The 21,954-nt window shown below is 40.9% G+C and overlaps 2 protein-coding genes across 2 annotated transcripts; one reads left to right on the forward strand and one right to left on the reverse strand.

Annotated features, from left to right (window-relative positions):
- Nucleotides 1–750: 750 nt before the first annotated feature.
- On the reverse strand, nucleotides 751–13,066 carry CCT3 (chaperonin containing TCP1 subunit 3). Its single transcript, XM_010953894.3, has 14 exons — nucleotides 12,910–13,066; nucleotides 10,962–11,023; nucleotides 10,230–10,280; nucleotides 10,078–10,140; nucleotides 9,239–9,335; nucleotides 6,970–7,087; nucleotides 6,145–6,331; nucleotides 5,280–5,429; nucleotides 4,206–4,338; nucleotides 3,944–4,025; nucleotides 2,702–2,882; nucleotides 1,825–2,070; nucleotides 1,423–1,554; nucleotides 751–1,075 (listed from the first exon to the last, which is right to left on the reverse strand). Exons 1-14 carry the CDS (start codon nucleotides 12,938–12,940, stop codon nucleotides 971–973), a joined length of 1,638 nt encoding a protein of 545 aa, XP_010952196.2. The 5' UTR covers nucleotides 12,941–13,066; the 3' UTR covers nucleotides 751–970.
- A 128-nt stretch (nucleotides 13,067–13,194) lies between these two features.
- Nucleotides 13,195–21,734, forward strand: TSACC (TSSK6 activating cochaperone). The gene is made up of 4 exons (XM_045515916.2): nucleotides 13,195–13,361; nucleotides 14,211–14,270; nucleotides 17,755–17,877; nucleotides 18,972–21,734. Exons 2-4 carry the CDS (start codon nucleotides 14,234–14,236, stop codon nucleotides 19,187–19,189), a joined length of 378 nt encoding a protein of 125 aa, XP_045371872.1. The 5' UTR covers nucleotides 13,195–13,361; nucleotides 14,211–14,233; the 3' UTR covers nucleotides 19,190–21,734.
- Nucleotides 21,735–21,954: the final 220 nt, after the last annotated feature.

The raw sequence follows: 21,954 nt of genomic DNA on the forward strand, positions 1-21,954 counted from the left end.
AGCTACCATTAGTCTACCCAAGATTCAGCTTAGTAAGTCCTGTGGTCAGGGAGATAAAGGGTGACTGTATGAGTCATAAGGACAAAGGGGACAGTGGAAGGCCTAGTAGCCAAGAGGAAGGACTCTGAAGAAATCAAAGGTTGGCCCCATCTAGCCTCCAGTATTTCTAGGCCACTAAAAGATTTTCTGCCTTGATAAGAACAAAGCAAAGCACAAATAGCTTTAAATCTTTTGCTTCTAACAGGGAAAGCAGAGGTCCTACTGTGACACAAGCATGGCGGGATAGTAAGCCAGCTAGCCAGAATAGGTAAGAATCAGGAAGAACACTGGGAGAGGGCAGAGAAAAAGAATTCCAGGTATGATAGGAAGGATTCTATACAAAAATAAAGTACATGTAGATGTTCTATGTTCTTTGGGATAAATGCCTGAACCCTAGCACTTATTGGGTGTTGATCTATACAAAGCCACATATGAGGAACACCCATGGTTTGGACAGGCTCCTCCTGTTCTTTGGGTGGTGAATGCAAAGTGGTGCTTCCTTAAGCCTTACAGTATCATTCTTTGAACTCTTATTAGAGTCTTCCCAACCACTATCTACTGAGAAGTCTGAAGAATACCCCCTGAAGAACGCAAAGATATTTAATGACCTCATTCCCATCATTCTTCCTTCCCAGGAAGGATTTTTGCTTCCTCCCTCCTTGCCAGGAGGCAGAGAGATGACCCAAGGTTAAAAAACACATAACAACTGTCTCAAATGACTTAGATTTAATCATCGGAAGCAAACTAAATGGAACGCTTACAATAGAGAAGAATTACATGTCAGTGCCTTTTGCAAACTGAGCTGGGACAGAAAGGGACTGGGGCTGCCCCTCAATCTGATCCCTTCCAAACAAAGACATCCACAGTGTCCCTGGCAGTCTGGCTCAGGGGAGGGGGAGACTCTGTGCGTTGAGGTCGCCTTGCCCACTGCTCACTCCTGGCCAGCATCAGGAGCCCCGCCTTGTCGGCTCTGGTCATCACCCTTCTTTTTGTGGCCTGAGACGATGTCATCAATCCGCAGCAGAAGAACCGCAGTCTAGGAGAAAAACCACAGCCCCAAAGCGGTCAGGAAAGAAAGGAAGGACACTTGTTTTCTTTTAGACGTATCACCTAGCTCCTCCTACATAATTACCATTTTATCTGAAATCTACCCTTTGAGAGTCTTGAAAGTAAAATGTAGTTCTCCCCAAGCAAGGGATGCAGCTTGTGCTGGTACCTTGCTTTTTAAATGAGCTAAAGAGAAGTAGGGGGATGGAATTCCTTGAGAGATATTTTGGGGAATAACCCTGCCTTCTATACCCCCCTCCTTAAGACTGGGCCAAACACGCTATTTTCTGGTTATCTGGAAATAAACAGCAAAGCATATGTCTTATAGAGCCTCACCTCCACTGCTGTCTTATATGTTTGCAGTTTTACAGCCAACGGTTCCCAGATGCCCAGTTCTTTCATGTCCACCAAAGTACCTGTCTCACCATTTACACCCCAGGTCTCACAATTCTCCTGGGTGTGCTTGGCCTGTAGTTGAAACAAGCATAAATAGTTAAAGGGGAAAATACTAGGAATAAGTAAGTTGACAGAGACCATTAGGTAAAAATCAAATATACTGGACTGATAAGGTAGGGAATAGGGGAAATGGCAAAGACAGCAAACAAGTCAAAAATTAAGAATGAAGAATTTTAAGGGAACAAGGTGCAAGGAGAACCTGGAAAGAGACACAAACCATCCTCTTAGGCCAAACACAGCTTTCTCTACCCCATCAAGAGAACAGCTTGGAAAGGAACTCACCCGAAGGGAGGTAAGTAGACGGATGGTGCTGGCCCCACAGTTCTGGATAAGGGTACGAGGGATGACCTCTAGGGCCTGGGCAACAGCCCGATATGGCCATTGTTCCACACCAGTCATGGCCTTAGATTTTTCTGTCAAGGCATGAGCCACAGCCATCTCAGAAGCCCCACCCCCTGGCACCAGCTGAGGGTCCAGGAGAACGTTGCGGCACACTTGCATGGCATCCTGGAGGTTGCGTTCTACTTCCTTGGGAAAGCAAACAGTATAAAACCAGTTTGATGACTCAGAAACAAATCAGAGGCACCAAAGGACTTCCTGACTGCGAAGTTTGCTAAACCGCAAAGAGGGCCACTAAGAAAGGTCCTTTGAACCTTTTGGGCAGGGCAGACGCTATTTACCCTGGAAAACCACAATAACTATAACTGCAAGAAGGCCAGGGAATGAGGTGTCACTCTGTATCCATCCAGGCCTTTGTCACTGTGTTTCACGGCAATACCCTTCTATGTCCTAACTGTGTACTTTAGGAGGCTGCATGGTGTAGTGGAAACTCTACTTTCTAGCTATGTGCCTTTGATATGTTAACTTAACTTCACTGAGGGGAAAAAACATAATACTCATAATTTCAACTTGAAAAATAAGGAAGCGGTGGTTGCTAGGAAATTGGGAAATGATGAGTCCTTGTTCAATGGGTACAGTGTCAGTTTTTGGAGATAAAGTTCTGAAGATTTGTTACATGAGAATGTGAACACCCTTAACACTGCTGAATTATACACTTAAAAATGGTTAAGTTGGTAAATTTTATGTTTTTAAATTTTTAAACCATAATTAAAAATGGAAAGACTTAGATCATTCAGTCACATTTCCAAGGCTGACTCACTGAGAGAATCTCTTTGCTGGCCCCTCGGAGGAGAATGGTGCAGGCCTTAGGATCTTTGCACTCAGTGATGAATGTGAAGTACTCATCTCCAATTTTCTTGATTTCCAATAGGCCTGCTCCTGTTCCAACATCTTCTTCTCTCAGTTCCTCTGGTCGGCTGACTATCCGGGCCCCACAGGCTCTATTGATTAGACGGGGAGGAGCAGGACAGGAAGCAGACCAGATGATTTCAGATACTTTTACTCATCTTCCTAGCCCCTACAGTCTGTGTCAGGGGATAAGGGCAAGGGCAAAGTGGGTCGCTAGTAACATTTCTACCTAACTCAAGAGGTCTTGGCTGCCTGGTGAAATAGATTTCCAAATACATAGGTGAAATTTCCTTAAATATGGCTTTATAAATGAAATAGTGCTTGTCTAAGACAACTACTATTAACCAGATACAGTTTAATTCAAAGTGTATTTAGGGAACCCTAAGATTTGGGTAAATGAGTTCTTATGCATATCTAACATGTATATACCCCATAGTGGTCATTTCTAGACAAAATTCATCCTATACTCCCAGTTAGGTCTCAAGATAAATAAAAAGACTGTACTAAAGACAAGGAAAAGGTCAAGCAAGAAAGAGTGTAAGTATGTATCTGACCCAATTTTGATAAATGTATGATTAATTCGTTACTTGTCACTCTTTCCCCCCACATATGGGCATGTAGAGTCAACTAAGTGTATGCATTTACGCCCACTGCCATTTCAGAGCAAGCATAAGATTCAATTTGGATCTATGACATATTATGTGATGTTAGGGTAGATCTACTATTTAAAAAAATATTAAAAAATGGATGGTATATGAACATAGATACACCTGCAGAAATAGTAAATGCAATCTAAAGTTGCATTAACAGCAGCTGAGGATCCAATCAAGTTAACTGTTGGTTCTGCTATACTGAGCTAGTTAAAACAGACTACTCCATAATGGACCCCTATATCAAGGTAGTGACCACAGATGTCTAACCATAAGCTGTCACTACTTGTTAGGAGCAGTTTAGAAGAGACTCATGCAGTAAATAATTGTTACTCTACACAGAGAACTTCTGAAGAGGGCAGACAGCTAAACCCAGGTTAACTCCACCTGTAACTGATTTGACTGTACCCTATATTAAACTTTTCCAGGTAACAATGACTACATTATGAAGCTCCAAAACAGAAACACATAGGAAGAATCTTATTTTTACCTGGCTTACTCACCTAGCAATGCGATTATTGTCTGTCTTCCGGACTCTGCGGATGGCTGTGATATTGGCCCGCATGAGGTAGTGCTGAGCTAAATCTGAAAGAGTAGAAGTGTCAAGCTGGAAGCCAGAAACCCTGGGTTCTGAACTGGTTTTATCCTCAATGTGCCCTAACCATCACATGTTCATTATGATCAGTCTATGACAATGTGGGAGGACAAAAAACACCCACCCTCTTCTACTTCAATAGTAGTCTGGAAAAATGATTAGAATCCTACCTGAGATGCCCTTTTCTGTGATAACCACGTCCGGCTTCAGCAGGATAATGTCCTCACAGAGCTGCTGAATGTACTCTTCTTCCATCTGGAGGATTCGAGTAAAGTCTTCTTCTCGCGTGATTTCGATGTCAGTCTGTGCAGTGAAGAAAAGTCACACTGAATTAAAAATTTTGGACTGACGAAGCTCTTCAGGGTCATCCCAACTACTACGTTCCCTCCCCTCAGCCTTCTCATGTATCCTAGAAAGCATGAATTAGAATAATCCATGGCCCCATACCTCAATAAGCCAGTTTAGCTCTAGCAATCATTAGTTTAACTCCATTTAATTATAGAGCAACTGGAAAGCAAAGTCATAATGCAATTAGTGGAGAGTCTGGCTAAGGTCTCTAGCCACTCAGTTCAATGCTACCTCTGATCTACCAGTGTGCTTGGTAATTCAGGGTATTAATTCTTCCCAACAATAAATTGATTTTTTGTTTTGTCTTTTTTTTTGTGGGGGCGGGGATTAAGTTTTATTTACTTATGTTTATTATTTATTATTTTCCAATGGAGGTACTAGGGATTGAACCCAGGACCTTGTGCATGCCAAGCACACTCTCTACCGCTAAGGTACACCCTCCTCCTTAATAAACTGATTCTTATTCCCAACCTTTGTTTGATAAGCTTCAATTATTTTGTTTTATCCAAAGGTGACAGCCTTCTGAGCTTCCTGCTCTCTGGAAATTCTTCTTTGGCACCTCAAAGCTCAATTAACTCCTACTCTATGTCCTACTGATGCATTAGGAAAAGTGGCATGATAGTGTGTGTGGAATTGAAGCCACACTAAGCTGGGTTCAAATCCTGATCTGGCCAACAGCAGCTGTGTTCCTCAAGCAATAAACCTAACTTCCCTGAGCTGTAGATCCCTCTTCTGTAAAATGGAAGTCAGTATCATCTACTCCCAAGGGTTGTTGTAAGAATCAGAGATTACATGTAATGATCACAGAGTAGGCATGTAATAAACATCTTTTATTTCCCTTATCCACAGTAACAGATTCTCACATCAACCTTAAGGAATAGAGCCAAGAAACTTACCTGGCTTTCTCCTTTTTTGTATTCCAGAGAAGAATCCAGCAGCACGATGCGAGGGTTCTTGATATAGCGCCGCATTCGTGGATGGGTCACATCCTTATTAATCATGACCCCGCGTAAGACACACGAGTCTTCAATGATGCCCCCAGGTATCTGAGCAAAAGATCCACTTTAATCCACAACCCAAGAGACAGTTTCTCAATTCCCTTCCCAGACATTCATCTTTCCCAAATGACCACCACTTAGTTTCTAAAGTATCTTTTTTCCATGAACCTCAAAAACTACATTTGCAATCGTATTTCTTTTCCCCTAGGGAGCACATCAGTCTTAGACCACAAGACACAATTTAAAAGCCAGCTGAGACTCAGAGAAATTCAGTAATTGACAAAGATTTAAAAGAGCGCAGACTTCTACTTTCTGAATTTCCCTTCTACTTCCTAAAATTCCCAAGAAGTATAGGCATAGGTCGCCATCTAGTGGCCACAAGCTATTAATGCTACTTTTAAATTTTAAATTAGTAGAGAAGGAGAAAGCTTTCCTGGAGCTTCTTAGCACTATGCTGTAGAGCCCTTGTTTATTTTCTGACCAAGCGGCTGATACACATGCAAATACACAAATGTGGACACAACAATAAGCCCTTTTCTTACCCCTATAAACCTTATGTAGGGAGTGAAGCTAACAATTATTTTAGATACTTCCTTGGTACCCTCTTTTTCAAATTTTTGCATTCCAGGTTAGCAAATATTCTTCCTGGTTCTAACAATAAAGGTATCTTGCTCTGATTTAAACTAATTTCCTCCAGAAGTGCAGTGTGATGACTCATGCTAGGAAATAATGTGTCTCCAAATCACACACTTGAAGAGTTTACCTTTTCCACCCTCGCATATTTCTTGATGTCAATCTCTTTCCGACCATTCTCTTCAAACTGTACAGTTTTGACAGCATCCAGGGCAATGTTGCAAGCCAAAGAAGACCACCGACTGAGTACTTTGGTAGTAATGGAGCTGTTGATGATGTTCAGCATCATATCTCGATTACTGGTGTCGACAGGGGTACTGGAGAAAAGAGAAAATGAATAATATGCTCAGAGGGATCTTGGATATTTAAGGAAATCCTTCATCTATATCCTGATGACCAGAACAGTGGGCCAATAGGCAGAACTAGGGGAATCTAGTTCCCAGTCCTTTTGATTTTAATGGAAAACTGCTGGCTACCATCCTTCACAGCACGTTAGGGTACTGACTGAATTAGCTGTGATCATACATGATGGTAGGGTATTTTAATATAAGTCCTGAATAAATAATTATCTAACTCCTTAATTTATTTCTCTAAAAATAGAACCAGAATCTAAAACTTCGGAGGGCAGCTCTATTTTACTTACTACACATTTCCCACGGCAGTGTCTAACGTGGAAACCAGCAGACTGTAACCAAAATATATTTTGAAGAACTGAACCGAGCTCCTTTTATTTGCCTGCTTTATATCCTTTGCCGTTTTCCAAACATTTTTATTTATCTCTCTTGTCCTTCCCTTCATTGTGTGCTCCTCTTTGTTTCTCCTTCTCACAAAACAACACCAGGCTGTAAACTACTGTGTGTAATGTGCCTGGCCTTCTTTTGCCACCCAATAACAGAGCAGTGTTCCAGGCCTCCCATATTTGACACTACCCACTTTTGGTCCCCACCCCCAATACCTTATTTTCTTAAGGGTGCTAATCATGTCGTCCAATGCCTTGCGGTAAGCACTGATCACCACTGTTGGGTGCATCTGCTGCTCTAGAAAGTGCTCAGCCACAGACAGCATCTCCCCCGCTGGAAAAGGATACATATACCATAACATTATGACAAGTACCTAGCTGGATATCAAGGTAATTTCATTATGCTTCTAAAAATACCTGTTTTTTTCTAAAGTAGTTTTTTCTCCCAAAAAATATGCCAATACTATTCCAAATTTTATCCTTTGTACAAGCCAATTCAGAAAGAAAACAGCCTCATCAGATATATTTTAAATGATCAAAGATTGATCCTAGAGTTTATTCTTGTGATCTAACTAAAAAGTTATCAGTTTTCTAAACAAAAAATAAACATTTTCCCAAAGACTCTGAAACAGAAAAATACACAAAAGAAATCTGACTTGCTTATTATTATTTCAACACCTAGCGTGTAGTAAAACTGCTGGTACTAAAATCAAAAAACACACAAAACCTTATACCTGGAAGAAAACCCATAAAAATTTACCCTCTGGAAGAGGGATTACTGGTAAAATCTTCTTTTCTTTTAAAAGCTGTCCTACTTTCTAACACACACACACACACACACACACACACACACACACACACACACACACACACAGTAATACACAGATACACACAAAAGCTAGTCTCTAAAAGAAAGATAATCAAATATTTAAAAAGATGCTCTAGTAAGTTAACTTAGAAAAGGCTATGCCTTGTTAAAGAACAGTAACATAGAAGGAAGATATCTTTAGGAATGGTCAAGTTTTGCTTTTTTAAAAGCTACCTCTAAGACACTTAACTCATGGATACTTAACCTACCTAATACCTCCCAGGAGATTCAACTCAGATTACCAGCTAGAAAATTCTGCCTGATAATCTAAAGCTCATCTTCTATCCAAAAAAGTGAGAAAGCATATGAAGTTTTACCTCCCTCTTTCATCCTAAGTTTCTCTTCAAAGTACAGAACTAGCCATATGTAATTAATTCTGAAGCCACAAAAGAACTGGATCTGAAGATGTGATTAGCTGGTAGCAACTCAAGCCAATGTCCATGCAACTCACCATTTTCAAAATGGACTACTACAAATAAATTCTAAAAATAATTTTAAAATATTACCTTTGAAAAAGTTCATATTATGAATAATTTTGTTGTAAAGACTCTTTTTAGGCAAGTGGGCCAACACTATAAATTGGCATCCTCTAATTTAAGTTTTTTCTCAATTCTTAAAAACATGTTGCTACAGATTTCTTGAAAAATGAATGCTATTATAAAAACTCCATAATCAACTTAAACTTTATACAACAAAGGCAGTATGCTGAATTTTCAAAAGTGATCTTTTATGATCCTACAGGAAGTAGAAAGATTAGCTATTAAAACTTACATAGCCAAGACTCGTTTTAAAGATTCAATATTTGTCTATTTGGCTACTCACTAAAATTTATAACCTCAAAATCAGTGTCTGCTGCACTTTCATGGTCATTCACAGACATGTGCAGAGATAAAAAATTTAAGCTACCCAGTACATACATTCCCAGGTCAGACTGAAAAAGGTAATGCTCTGCCTTGTTTCAGCTCTCATCCTGTAGACAACTGTCCTTTATGTGGTACATTTAGTGGCACGTTTTCCACATTTTTGTGCATTTTGTTGGTGATATACTGTTTAAAAAGGCCTAAATGTAGCCCTAAAGTACTATCTAGTTTTCCTAAGTGCAAGAAGGCTGTGATGTGCCTTATAAAGAAAATAACTTATTACATAACCTTTATTCCAACATTAGCTATAGTGCTATTGGCCATGAGTTCAATGTTAATGAATCAACAATATATATTAAATAAGGTGTCAAACAAAACATAAAATAAGGTATGTATTTATGAGTTGATAAGTATGTGACCAGAGGTTCTAAGGAACCTAACCCTGTACTTTCCCAAGGAGTGATGTTTTGGTATTTGGTAATTCACTGTTTGTGGTGACTTACATAACCTATTGTGAATAACTAGAACAGACTGTTTTTATTCAACCAGATTTGCAATGCTTATCCTATACTACGATGAACTATTTTTTACTCAGTTGGAGAGAATACATAGAAAATTAGCAACAAGTTATTTAAATATTTATAATTAATGAACTGGTGAAAATTTTCTTCTTAAAATATGACACAGACATTAATTCTGGCAAAAATCTTAACCTTTCAATCCAATTTTCCCTATCAACCTCCCGCTGTCCTCTTACCAAGAATAATTACTGATGTGGTCCCATCTCCAACCTCTTCATCCTGCGTCCGGCTAATTTCAATCATGGACTTGGCTGCTGGATGCTGCACTTGAATCTGAAAAGAAAAATGTGATTGCCGTTGAATCAACACTACTCAAAGACCTCTTAACCCATTCTGCTTGGTCCTAACTCTTGAGCTTCCTGCTTTCACCAACGCACTTTTCTTTTACTGTTTTACCACAGATGGAAAGATTAAAAGTGGCCTTGCAAATTATCTAAGTAAACCACCTTTCCAAGTCTCCTTCTTTTTGGGGAAAAATGCTTTATGACGACTTAACTATTAAAGTTTCTTGAAAACAGAACAGTATCTTTCAACTTATTTACTAGGAGCACCACTGTTGTGGTTGAACTGTGTCCTCTGAAAGGACATGTTGAGTCCCACACCCTGAAAACTGTGAATGTGACTGTATTTGGAAACAGGGTCTTTGCAGATGTAATCAAGTTAAGATGAAGTCATGGGGTAATTAGGGTAGGCCCTAAATCCTTATGAGACACACAGGAGAATGCCGTATGACAACTGAGAAGGAGAGTTTATAAGCCAAGGAATGCCGAGGATCGTGGTCAACCATCAGAAGCTAGAAAAGGAAGAATTCTTCCCCAGAGCCTTTAGAAGGAGCATGGCACTGCTGACACCTTGATTTTTGGACCGCCAGGCTTTGGCCCATGAGAGTAAGTTTTTGTTGTTTCAAGTCACCCAGTTTGTGGTAATTTGCTACAGCAGCCCAAAGAAACTAATTACTTATATTATCTCTTTAAGGGTTCTTTATGAAATGTTAGAAGGCAAAATGAAGTCATACCTCTCGAAGAATGGCATTGCCATCATTGGTCATCACAATACCTCCCATTGGGTCCAAAAGCATCTACGACAAAAGCAAAAGTTATACCTAAATGTCCCCAAAAACAGAAAGGGAAAATCTGTAATCAAAGTTTCAGTAAGAGATAAGCCTACCTTCATCATGGACTTGGGTCCCAAACATGTTCGGATGATATCTGCAATAGTCTATTGGAAAGAAAATATAAGACATGTAAGCACAAATCAGATGGTGAGTGTATTAAGAGAAGTGGCATGACTAACCCACAAAGCCAGTGTTTTAACAGACACTTCTAAAATATAGTTGGCAACCACTTTAAATGTAGCATGCCATGTGGCTAGATTCTGTTGTTTTACCCCTTTGGGAATGTCTTTTGGATGAGGAAAGAAATACCTTTTCACAAGAAAAAAAAAGGGGGACATGCCTCCCAAAGCTTAAGTTTCCCAGCAGTCCTGGGAAAGTCCACACCTTAGTATTTATCATCATGACAGTGGCCTCCACACTATGCTAAATTAGATCTAGGGCTAGTTCATTCTTTCATTTGAAAGATATTTACTGAATACCTATCTAGGACCTACAGCGAATACTAGAATACAAAAGGGAATTAATATAGTTTTTCCCTTCAAGTAACTCAGTCTAGTATGACAGACACAAATACAATTACTATAGAACAATATACGGCAACAGAATATGCACAAGTTAACGTGAGAAGACCACTAGGCCTAGCTCAGAGACGGAAGGCTTCCTCCTCCATACCACCAAGAGGGAAATGTCCTGAAGAAAGGGAAGTCAAATTTTCCTCTGCCAAATTGCAAATTCAGAAATACCACGGAGGCAAACTACTAAAAACAACTTAAAAGATATGCTACCTTGGCGGCATTGATGTTTCCAGACTGAACTTTTCTTCCAGATTCACGCTTTGTGTTCTGGCCTAAAATAGATAAAAACAAAAGGCAACACCCCAGGATTGCCCATTGTATATAAGCTACTTATTTCTCAATCTTGGCAAAATAAAAACACACCCAGGTTTCACAGATGCATACATCGACCAAAGCTTATCAAATTGTACTCTTTAAATACGTGCAGCTTATTTTCAGTCTAGCTGACTACCTCAAAAAAAACTGTTAAAACAGTAAATGTATGTACTTATGGCTACTTCTTTATTTACTTCAACCCTTGGAATACTAAGAAACAATCTATAAAACTTCAACTTTGGTATCCTGATCATCACTTTCCCTCTAACCAGTCACATATTTACAGTGAGGATTCATAACCTGACATCCATCAGATTCTCAAAGCGCTGGTGATCCTAAAAAAGCATCAATTACTGCTTCATATAAAAAGGGAGAGTTTGGGGGTTCGTATTCTCATACTTGGAAATGGGGAATCGTACTGACAGTCCCAGCATAGTTACTGATAGAGCTCCCCGAATCCCCCAGTGTTCTGTGGAATGAGAACACACACTCAAAAGCGTCTTGGTTTGCAAGATAGTCACTCCATGCTTGGATATATAATCAGAATGCCTCAGTAACTCATTTACCATCAGTAAAAGCCGACTACGTATTTTAATAGGAAGCCTAATCGGTTATAGCCACTAATGCCAGGGATGCAGACCTGAACCTCAAAAGGGCTCATAATGCACCACTCAGCCCAGGGCCTACTCCCTGGGAGACAAACCAATGGTTATAATTGAACCAATATAATGTTTATTTCACTCCCTTCTCCAAATTATACTTCCCCTACAATTTGCTGTAAATGTTTCAATCCAGTCCCATCAAATCTGAAAGCTCACAACTCTTAGGATTTTGAGTCCTACTTCAGGCAGTGGTAACTTCCTGAATGGACCTTTCTGATAGATTAATCAGAAAGAATAGTTTTTTTTTCTGGGTTAAGTGAATTTTTTCTGAAAAATTATTTTTCACGTACAGAGAAAATAGGTGAAATCTCTGAACAGCATTCTGTGTACAGAATGGTAAGGGAGGGACAAAGCCCTCTCAGGTGCTCTTGAAGATGAGGTACAGAAGTTACACAGAATGGAAACATACCAGAAGACAACAGAAATGGGACTCATTACTAAGAAATCTGAGCTGTTCCTGACAGGTAAAGACAACCAGTTAAGAAATCTGGGAAAACTCCGTTGGTAAGTGGGAAAGATTACGACGGAGGAGACACCGAGGGAGTAATTACATCTCAGACAAACCGATGAGGGACATAAGGTTACTTCAGGAACAGGGATTGCTGAAAGGAAATTCAAGTGGGCCGTTACTGAAAAGAAAAGTGACCAAGGATACCACTCGCTGTTTGTCCAGACCCTCTTTTGAAGTTTCACCCACTTAACTCATTTAAGCCTCATAATCCCTCACAAATAGGAAATACACTTAACTCCAATAATAAATACGGAAACGTTCCAATCAAGCAATTTGGACGAGGCCACACCGCTAATAAGGAATGGATTAAGGTTATAAAGCTAGGCCAAACAAAAAACCACTATTCATTCAGCTACATGCTTAAAATCGCTCCAGGAAGGGTGCAGGGGCGGGGGTTGCGGGTGAAGAACGGAAAGCCGAGTGGTAAGCACCTTCCCGAGGCCAGTGCCGGAAAAGACAAGAGGCTCGGCGACAGGAAGGTGAGTTTGCGTCTGTGAAGACAGGAGAATGGGTTACGGGAAGAGAAGAAAGCGGGAGCAGCAGCCTCCGAAATGAAAGACTGGAAGGCTCAGTGGCTGGCCCAGGGCAGGAATGGGCTGGGGCAGGGCGGTAAAGTGCGGAAAGGTAGGGGCGAAAAGGGGGTCCCTTCCCCGGCTTTCCCACAACTCACTAAGCACGAGCACCGGACGATGGCCCATCATGGCGGCGCGATGCAGAGCCGGGTACCCAGAGCTGGGGGAACCGGCAGAACCTTCTGGAGAGAGAGAACCAGAGAGAAGCCCAGAAAACGCTACCTCCTTAGGGCTTACACCTAAACCCGCTACCCTCCGGGTCGCCACCAATCACCGCACCCATCTCACTGACCGACACGAAAACAGGCCAATTAACATCCTTAGCCCCGCCCTCTACGCAAGAACGGCAGGGCAAGCTAGATAGAGAGAGCACGATCGTGGAAAGGCGAGGGCACAGGCGCTTGCGCAATAGGGTGGCCGCTCCCGGCCGCGTGCGGCGCGAACCTCAGCGCAAGCGCCAAAGTTCCGGCAGTTGGCCGGCACGCCACTGCGCATGTGTATCAACTACGAGGGTGGGTGCTGGGTGTGAGGCTTTCGATTAACACCGCAGGTGAGATCACTAAACTACTGTGTCTCGGCTCCTCTTGGGCCGCGAAGGTCAAGAAAAGCTTGTATCCACAGCTTTCGTTCCAGCCTTAGCAACGGGAAGGAATAGAGGGGCGGGACTTCAACCGGCGGTTGAGGGAAGACCTGACCGGTTTGACGCGGGGTGAAATGGGAGTTGTAGTCCGATCGGGCCGGGCTGGGCGGAAACTGTCTTTTTGGGCACGCTGGGAGTTGTGGTTTATTGCTTCTGACTCGCTGCTGTGCTTGGACCTTTCGTTTCTTAAGCAGATGCTTTCTGCTGAGGCTGTGAGCGGTACCGGAGGTTGATGGCTTACTTTTTCCCTAGTTACCCTTGCTAAAACATTTTCTCAAGTATTTCCTGTAGTGCTCTCAGATTTTCTTTTTCCACGCCCATTCCCTCCCCTGCCCTCCTCATCCGATGTGCTTGCTGATCCATTAGAGATGTTGGGGAGTCAGAGTTTTTAAATTACCATACAGGGCAGGAAAAGGGCTAACGCAGCAGAAATTTAAAACGAGGAGAGAAAACAGAGAATTTGCCGGTTTGTAGGAGATTTTTAAGGTTTGGACATGGTTAAAGTACTATTTTGCCAGAAAAAAGGATGCAATACTAATAGAAACAACTTTTTCCAAAATAGTGATGGGACCATGAGAATACGAACAATTCAAGAACAGTTACTTACATTTGACCTTAAATGGAATATCCCCTTTGACACTTTTTCGTCCCCAAATTGGAAAAGCCTGAGATCTGCTGGAGAGAACTTATGAAATTGTTAGTAGGGAAATAATAGCGTGGGTTGTTGATCACGTGATGCTATCTATGATTCTTTCCCAGGCACCACACCTGTTGGTGTTCAGATGGCGCAGCATTCTAATCATCCTACTAACAGAAGAGGTGTGTGTCAGAGGCCCTGCTTCCTCTCCCTTAAAAATCAGGTTTCCTTAACTGCTCTGCTTTGGGGAAAATGAAGCTAGTTGTATGTATGTTTATTCCTGTTACTTAGTTAATTGGAAAGTATTTGTATTTGTTCTGTATTTCCCACTAAATGGGAACATTCCTGTATTCCCAGTGCTTACAACTGAATCTATTAAATAATAGATGCTCAGTAGTTATATATGGGTGAATATATTATTCTTCCTTTGTATGTCCTCTTAAGACTTGGAAGACATACTGTTGACTGGAGTGAACAGATACTCACTTTGAGTGGTATAGTCCCACTGGTGGCCAGGAAAGTGCCTGACACCATCTGACTCCAGAGCCTATTCAGATAACTGTGGGAGGAGTAGATTATTTTATCTGAGAGGCCTGCTCTGTCATAACTTGAACATAAATGGACTAGCTCTTTTCACAGAATATATTGTGCAGTGGTAAAGAGCATGACTTTGGAGTTGATAAGCCTGGATTTAATTCCAGCACTGCCACGTACTAATTGTGGAATCTAGCAAATTTTCTAACTTAAATTTTCTCAAAAAAAATGGAGATAAAGCTACCTACTCTTTAGGGTCATCATGAGAAATGTAGAAGATGTGTGTAAAGCATTTTTATTATTATTATTTTCTATTTTCTATTATTATTTATTATTTATTATTTTCTCTGTTCTGCTTCCTTTTGCTGCTTCCAACCTCATCCTCTGTTATATATTGTCTAGTCATAATATGGTTCCTTTAGTATGGATTGTGTGTAAAATATTCTTCAAACCTTACAACCCAGTGGAAAATGCATCTTCATACACCTGGGAAGGGCTCATATTATTTAGAAGTGCATTTGCGTGGAAGTTAACGAGTTTTGCAAATGGTGAGAAGAATCTTGAGGCCTGAGTTTCAGCTTCTGGCTCCTTACCACGCTGCATGAGCCATTAAATGATTGTTGATGACTCTGGGGCAGGAGCATGGAGAAGATGGAAGACCTCCAGTAGGCTTAGAAAAAAACTACAAACCCAATGCAAAAAAACCCCAAATTTCCCTCACCAAGAATAACTGTCAGGGAATAAAACAGATTTGAATTTTCACAGGTTAGGTGCCTTTCCAGACAGAAAGCACCTTAGCCTGGCACCCATCTATGAGGCTTCTTCCTCTTGGCACTGAGTAAAGAACAGGAATAAGACTTCTTCCTTCATACAACCTACTTGTCACATCTTTGCCCCCAGGCTTGTTTTTTATGAAGAGACCCTGTCTTCATCCTTCAGATCCCAGTTGGGACCGGGTCACTTCCCCTGACCACATTCCCCAGCCCCACAGATTAGGTTAGCTGCTCTTCTAGCACTTACGGGGTGTAGGAACGTGCTTGCTTGATCACTTACTGACTACACTGCAGTACTTTCAGTTCTGTGAGAATAACAACCATGTCTGTTTAGCTCACTGTGGTAGCCTCAGTGGCTGACACAGTGCAGGCACTTAGCTATCTCGTATATGTATGAATGAATCAATTCAGTTTTTCTCTCCTTTTTTTTTTTTTTAACTGGAGGTACTAGGGATTGAATCCAGGGCCTTGTGCATGTTAAACATGGACTCTACCACTGAGCTATACCCCCACCCAACTTTTCTATCCTTTCTGATCTCATTTTGACGCGAATTATGGACTCCCCACTGTCCCAAGCCCTTGAATTCTTTCATGGTCCCAGCTACTCGGCCTTTCCATCCATTGCTTCTCTGTCTACTTTTCTACTCCCTTTTCATCTTCTAAACTCCCAAGGAAGGGTTCCCCAAAGGTCCAGTTTTCTCTCATAGTTTTTGACGTCAGAGGGCTCATTTATTTTTGCAGCTCCTTCATCACCTCTTCGTGGCTGGCCTGGCAGTTTGACCTTTCACCTGAACGCAGGGCCATCTCTCTGGCTGTTTTTCAAGGCGTTTCTGTTTGGACTACCTAGTCTCTCCTCAGATCCAATATGTCCCAGATGTGATTTATGTTAATTACCCCAACTCAGATTCCTCTGGGTAACAAGGAAATTCAGAGGCTTGTGCAGTTGGGAGGGTTGCTGAGGAAGTCACAGAATAGGAAGAAGAGATGCAAAAACCAGGGCCGCAGGGACTGGAACCGGGGATTCAGTGTCAGTAGGTATCTGTCTATCTATTCATCTCTCTCCTACACTCTCTCATCTCTAATCTCTTGCTTGTATCTGCTTCTCATGGACTGCTGGTCAAATTCGGTCACTTTCATTGGCTCCAACTTTATGTCTTCCTAGCACAGCAAATCAGAAGAAAGCAGGCTTTGATGCAGAATACATGTGTTGGTTCCAGGGAATGATTGGCCCAACTTGCCTCAGTGCTTATCCCTTGAATCAATCATAGTTGCCAGGGGGGACAGGATACCATGATTGGCCTGCATTGGGTCACATGCCTATTTCTGTTGGGGAGAAGGGTCTGATGCAGCCCCACCAGTAAAGCCTGGAATCTAGGGAAAGAGTAGTTTCCCAGAGGAAGAGTTCCTGGGCAGTAAACAAAAATAACATGTCTCCTATCAGACTCACCATCTTTTCCTTACAAATCAAATTTTCTTCTAACTTGACTATTTTTTCCCAAAGGTAATCTGTTTTCCCTGTTAAGAAGTTCCACATCCAGCTCATTTTAATCCCTATAGATTAATTAAAATAAATTTTTTTATCATAGTTCCTAATCATAAAAGACTCAAGGGCTTTCCACTGTATTCAAGAGAAAGGCTAAAGTCTCAGATTGGCTTCTGGAAAAGGTCTTCCATGGCCCATCCTGCCTTCCCGCTCTTCCTACCCTAATTCTGGCCAGTTTCCTGGGGCTCCTTGTCATTCCAGCCATATTCTTGCTTCCTTGCTTTGCTCATGCTATCCTTTTTTCTCCCACCTGAAATATCTTTTCTATTTATCAAAAGCTTCCTGTTTTCAAGCTCCAGTAAACATCCTCTGCCTGCCTGGAGTCTTCTCTGACTACTGTACTCATACTGATCTTTCCCCTCTTTTCGAAAACCTTCATTTTTATATGTTAATCCCATCTTAGTATAGCTAAAAGATAAAAGGGCTTATTTGCACTCCAGAGTGTCAGACTCATTGTGTCCTGTTATATCACCATTTCATCAGTGTCTGATTTGTCTCCCTAACTAGATATTCAGCACTGAAGAAACCATGTTTAGATGTCTTGTGCAGCTCTGGCATCTAGCACAGTAGTGGGCATGTAGCGCATGTCAATAAGAATTTGTAAAATGAAAGCAAGGTAGGCTTTGGCTTATCCCATCCCTGCTTGATTTCCCTTAGTCTGACTGTGGTCCCTTTTTTGTCTTATATACCTTTCTTTGAAGATATTCAGGGCAGGGCGTTGGCACCTGCATTCATAGACCAGATGCAGGGATCTAATCAGAAAGGTTGTCCTTGTCAGAATGAGCTCTGACTTAGTTGCCTCTGATTTTGTTCCAGCCAAAGGGGAAGGTAATGCTGTGCCTCTTTGTCGAGCCAAACCCTCTCCCAGCTTTATTAATCTTCAAGCAAGTTCCCCACCAGCCACTTTCCTGAATGTCCAGGCAACAAAGCTGCCCTCAGGTAAGGATGCAGGGTGGATTTCCCAGATGGTCTCAGCAAGGGGAGAGGATGCATGGAGGAGGTGGCTGGAGCTTTGTCTTGATCTGGTGCCAACTCTGGGTCAAGCCACCTCTAGATTTTCCACTGGTGGCTTGCTGATTATTCAGTTCTACTGATTTTATTTTCTTCTTGATTCTACCAATTTGTATTGTCTCCTTGCTTATCAGCACCTTTATTAGGTGAGGCAGAATGAAATGGAAACTTTATTGCTTGCTGATAATGTTAGTTAAAAAGTGGCCAGGCAAGGAAATAGTAACTATTAGGTCAGTTTCTTTGAATTTTAGTTATTCATCCTCCTATGGGGATATCAGTGGATATTTAGCATACCACTGGGGAGTCAAACAGGGGACTAGACTGTCATGACTCCTGTTTTTGAAGACCTCAGAGTTTAACAAAGAAGTCAAGACCAAAAAAATACACAAACAATGGGTAAATAACTACCAAGGTTAACTAAGAGCTGTCTGTGTATCATGTAGTTGAAAACAGTAGAACAAATATTGGGCTGATGCAGCAAGACTGGTTAGATAACAGGAAGAACTTCAGGTCCCTGCTAAGAACTTAATATATCAGATAAGAGCGAAAGAAGGCCAAGGCATCCCCTGAGCTCTTGAAAGGGAAGTTAGGCCTCACTCCCAGATCATTTCATTCACTCATTGAATATTTGTTGAACACTTAACACACCAGGCACTCTTCTAGGTGCTGTGGATACAGCAATGAACAAACCAGACAAAAATCCCTATCTTCTGGAGCTTACGTTCCAGAAAGGGGAATTAGCCAACAATTAAATAAGTAATTACAAAATGTGCCAAATAATCATAAATACTAAGGGGAATATAAAGCAAAGGAGGGGGTAATAAGTTCCAGTGATTGGTTTCAAATTAAAATAGGGTGTCCAGATAGGCTTCATGGAGAAGGTGACAGCTGAGCAAAGGTGCATCTGGGTTAAATTGTGCCCAGAAAGATTAGAGGAGTCATCTTATTAGCTCCCTTCCCACCTCTGTCCAATTATAAAATCTTCTTTTGTCCCCTTTGCACCTCCACTGCTCTTCCTTCAGGAATTGACCACAAGCCCAAGGAATGCCTAGGACTCCTAGAACGTATGTATGCCAATCTCCAGCTTCAGACCCAGCTTGCCCAACAACAGATGGCTATTTTGGAAAATTTACAAGCATCCATGACACAACTGACTCCTGGGAGGGAAAGCAAGAACTCTTCTCTCCCAGCCTTATCTCGCAATCTGTTGTTAAATCACCTGCCCCAATTCAGTAAATGAATTGTGGAACAAAGTTACTGTGTATGTTTTCCCCTCTCTCTTTCCAGTAAACCCTTGGCAGAATCTGGGCATATACATTCTGTAAGTTCACAAGCTCATAATAAGTGCTCACTGAGTGCAAAGCACTGTACAAGGCACTTGGGGAAGCATATTACAGAAGAGACAGTTTGGGGGTTTTTATTATCTTACAGGGCTGATAAGACAGATAATTAATTGTAATTTTTGGTAGTACTCTAAGGGGGAATGGAGGTTGAGCAAAGATGGTTAGTAGAATACAACTGGACCAACCACAGAATAATCTTGCTGGAGGAAGTGGCCTTATGATGCCACCTAATGAAGGAGCTGGATTGGGTGGCGTGGACAGATGAAGTAAGGTAGTTCCATGTCAGTTGGGAAGCTTGCACAAAGACCTAGAGGTAGGGGAATAAGCCATCAGAAATTAGAAGAAGAGATTTCCCCCCCCTAGAATATGGGACGTGAAGCAGAATGTAGAGCAGCTGAGAACAGATAGAGCTGCTTTCCTGGGGAAATGTTCTGCTAAAACCATCAGAAGCTCTGATTTTATTTGAAGCACTGGAGAGCCACTGGAAGCTTTCAAAGAGCAGTGAGTCACACATAAGATAGTAGAAACACCATGGGCAAAACATTTTGGGGTGGAGGGAGAATGGAAGGTAAAAGACCTATATAAATTAATAATAGTAATCTGTTATGAAACTACCAGAGTTTGGACAAAGGGTTTGGAAATGAAATCAGGCAATGGGTAAATCTGAGCCTAGAACATCTTATCCTATCAGGCAGAAAGAAGCTGTCAAAGGATTGTGTCGAAGAAACTCAGGAGTCAATCTGAATAAGGCATATTTTAATTATAAAGATACATTTTGGTGAAAGTAAGTGCATGGTTAAAAATATACCATGCTCACAGTAAGCAGAGGAAGGTTGGAGTGGTTATATTAATCTCAGATAGAGTCGACTTTAAGGCAAATGTACTGCCAGAGATAAAGAGGGACATTCCATAATGATATATAGGTTAGGATAAACCATTCTATTCAAGCAGTGGAGTGCTACTTAGCCTTAAAAAGGAACAAACTACTGATTCAACAACACAAGTGAATCTCAAAAGTGTTACGCTGACTGAAAGACATCTCACAGAAAAGAACGCACGTTGTACCATTCCGTTTATTTGAAGCTCTGGAACACGCAATATTAATACATGGTGGAAAAAACCTAAAAACAAAGGTTGCTGTTGGGTGGACTGGGAAAGAGGATTGACTGGGAACTGGCTGATGATTCTGTATTTTGATATAGGGGTTTGGGTTACGCAAGTCGGTGCATTTGTCAAAACTCATCAAATGGTACACTTAAGATTTGTGCATTTCATTGAAGTAAATTTTACCTTAAAAAGAAACTGTAAACAAATATTGAACTCTAATTAATGATATCCATAAAGAAAGGTTTAGAGGTGAAGTATATTGATGTCTGCAGCATGCTCTGAAATGCAGCAAAAAGTGGATTAATGGATAGATGGAAGGATGGACAGATAGTTATGTGACAAAGCAAATAAAATGTTATTGTAGAATTTAGGTAGTGGTTATCTGAGTTTTTGCTGGAAAAATTTCAACTTTTTTGTATGCTTGAATATTTTCATAATAAAATGTTGAAATTAAGGGTCCTTATGTTTAGAGATATATACAAAAACATACGCATATGATGTCTGCGGTTTGCCTCAAAATAACCTTGGTAGACGGGCCTGGGTTGGGGTGTGGATGTAATAAAATTTGTTATAGATGGCCAATTGTTTTATCTGGGTGATATGTACTTGTGACTCTAGGATAAATACAGCAATTGAATTGCTTTATAAATGAGACTTTTTTTTTCCAGCAATTAACACATTGTAAATTGACTATACTTCAATTAAAAAATTTTTTTAAATAATTCCTAATCAAAAAAAAAAAAGAGGGAGAGAGATGTTTTACAGCATCACTGCATTCTCTGTGATGAAATAATCCTGAATTTGTTGTTCCTTCTTCCTTTATTTCTTCATTGATTCATTCATTCATTTACCGAGTGCCTCTCGTATGTCAGGCACTGATCTTGGAGCTAGGAATAGAGCAGTGGACAGAACGAAGTCTGCCTCATGGAGTTTTCATTTTAGTATAGGGAGATTGACAATAAGAAAACAAGTAAATACATAGTATATCAGGTGGTGATAAGGACTATTAAAATATAGAGTATACGTAGTTCTCCAAATGGGGCCAAGGACTCCTGAGTGTTCCTAAAACACTTTTAGGGGATCCGTGAGGTCAAGACAATTTTTGTGTAACACTAAGACATTATTTGCCTTCACTCTCATTTTCTAATGAGTATACGGTGGATTCTTCCAGAGGCTGCATGGATGTGATATTACAACGGATTGGATGCAGAAGCAGATATGAGAATCCAGTTATTTTTCTATTAAGCCAGACATTAAAGAGATTTGTAAAAATGTAAATAGTGCTCTCATTAACTTTGCTTTGAATAATACAGTTATTGTCATTAAAATATTTTTAATGTGAAGTTGCTATTGAATATGTGAGTATTTTAAAATACTGTGATTTCTAATAAGGTAAATATTGAGAGATATAATCCACATAAGCAAAAGCTGTTTGGGTCCTCAGTTTTTTTAAGAGTGTAAAAGGGTCCTGAAACCAAAATGTGTGAAAACCAGTGGTGTAGTACAGTGGGGGGATGGGGAAGATTGTGGGAGGAAGGGGAAGCCTTACTGATAA

This window comes from Camelus bactrianus, chromosome 21 (genome assembly GCF_048773025.1).
Source record: "Camelus bactrianus isolate YW-2024 breed Bactrian camel chromosome 21, ASM4877302v1, whole genome shotgun sequence".
In the NCBI taxonomy this organism is placed as follows: domain Eukaryota; kingdom Metazoa; phylum Chordata; class Mammalia; order Artiodactyla; family Camelidae; genus Camelus; species Camelus bactrianus.

Coding starts and splice junctions, on each gene's coding strand:
- CCT3 (XM_010953894.3), bottom strand. CDS start 12,940: ATGATGGGCCATCGTCCGGTGCTCGTGCTTA. Junction 9,336..10,077: donor GCAATGCCATTCTTCGAGAG/GTATGACTTCAT, acceptor TTTTCTTTTCAG/ATTCAAGTGCAGCATCCAGC. Junction 4,339..5,279: donor ACAAAAAAGGAGAAAGCCAG/GTAAGTTTCTTG, acceptor TTCACTGCACAG/ACTGACATCGAAATCACGCG.
- TSACC (XM_045515916.2), top strand. CDS start 14,234: ATGGCGCAGCATTCTAATCATCCTACTAACAGAAGAG. Junction 14,271..17,754: donor TCATCCTACTAACAGAAGAG/GTGTGTGTCAGA, acceptor ATTTTGTTCCAG/CCAAAGGGGAAGGTAATGCT. Junction 17,878..18,971: donor GGCAACAAAGCTGCCCTCAG/GTAAGGATGCAG, acceptor CTCTTCCTTCAG/GAATTGACCACAAGCCCAAG.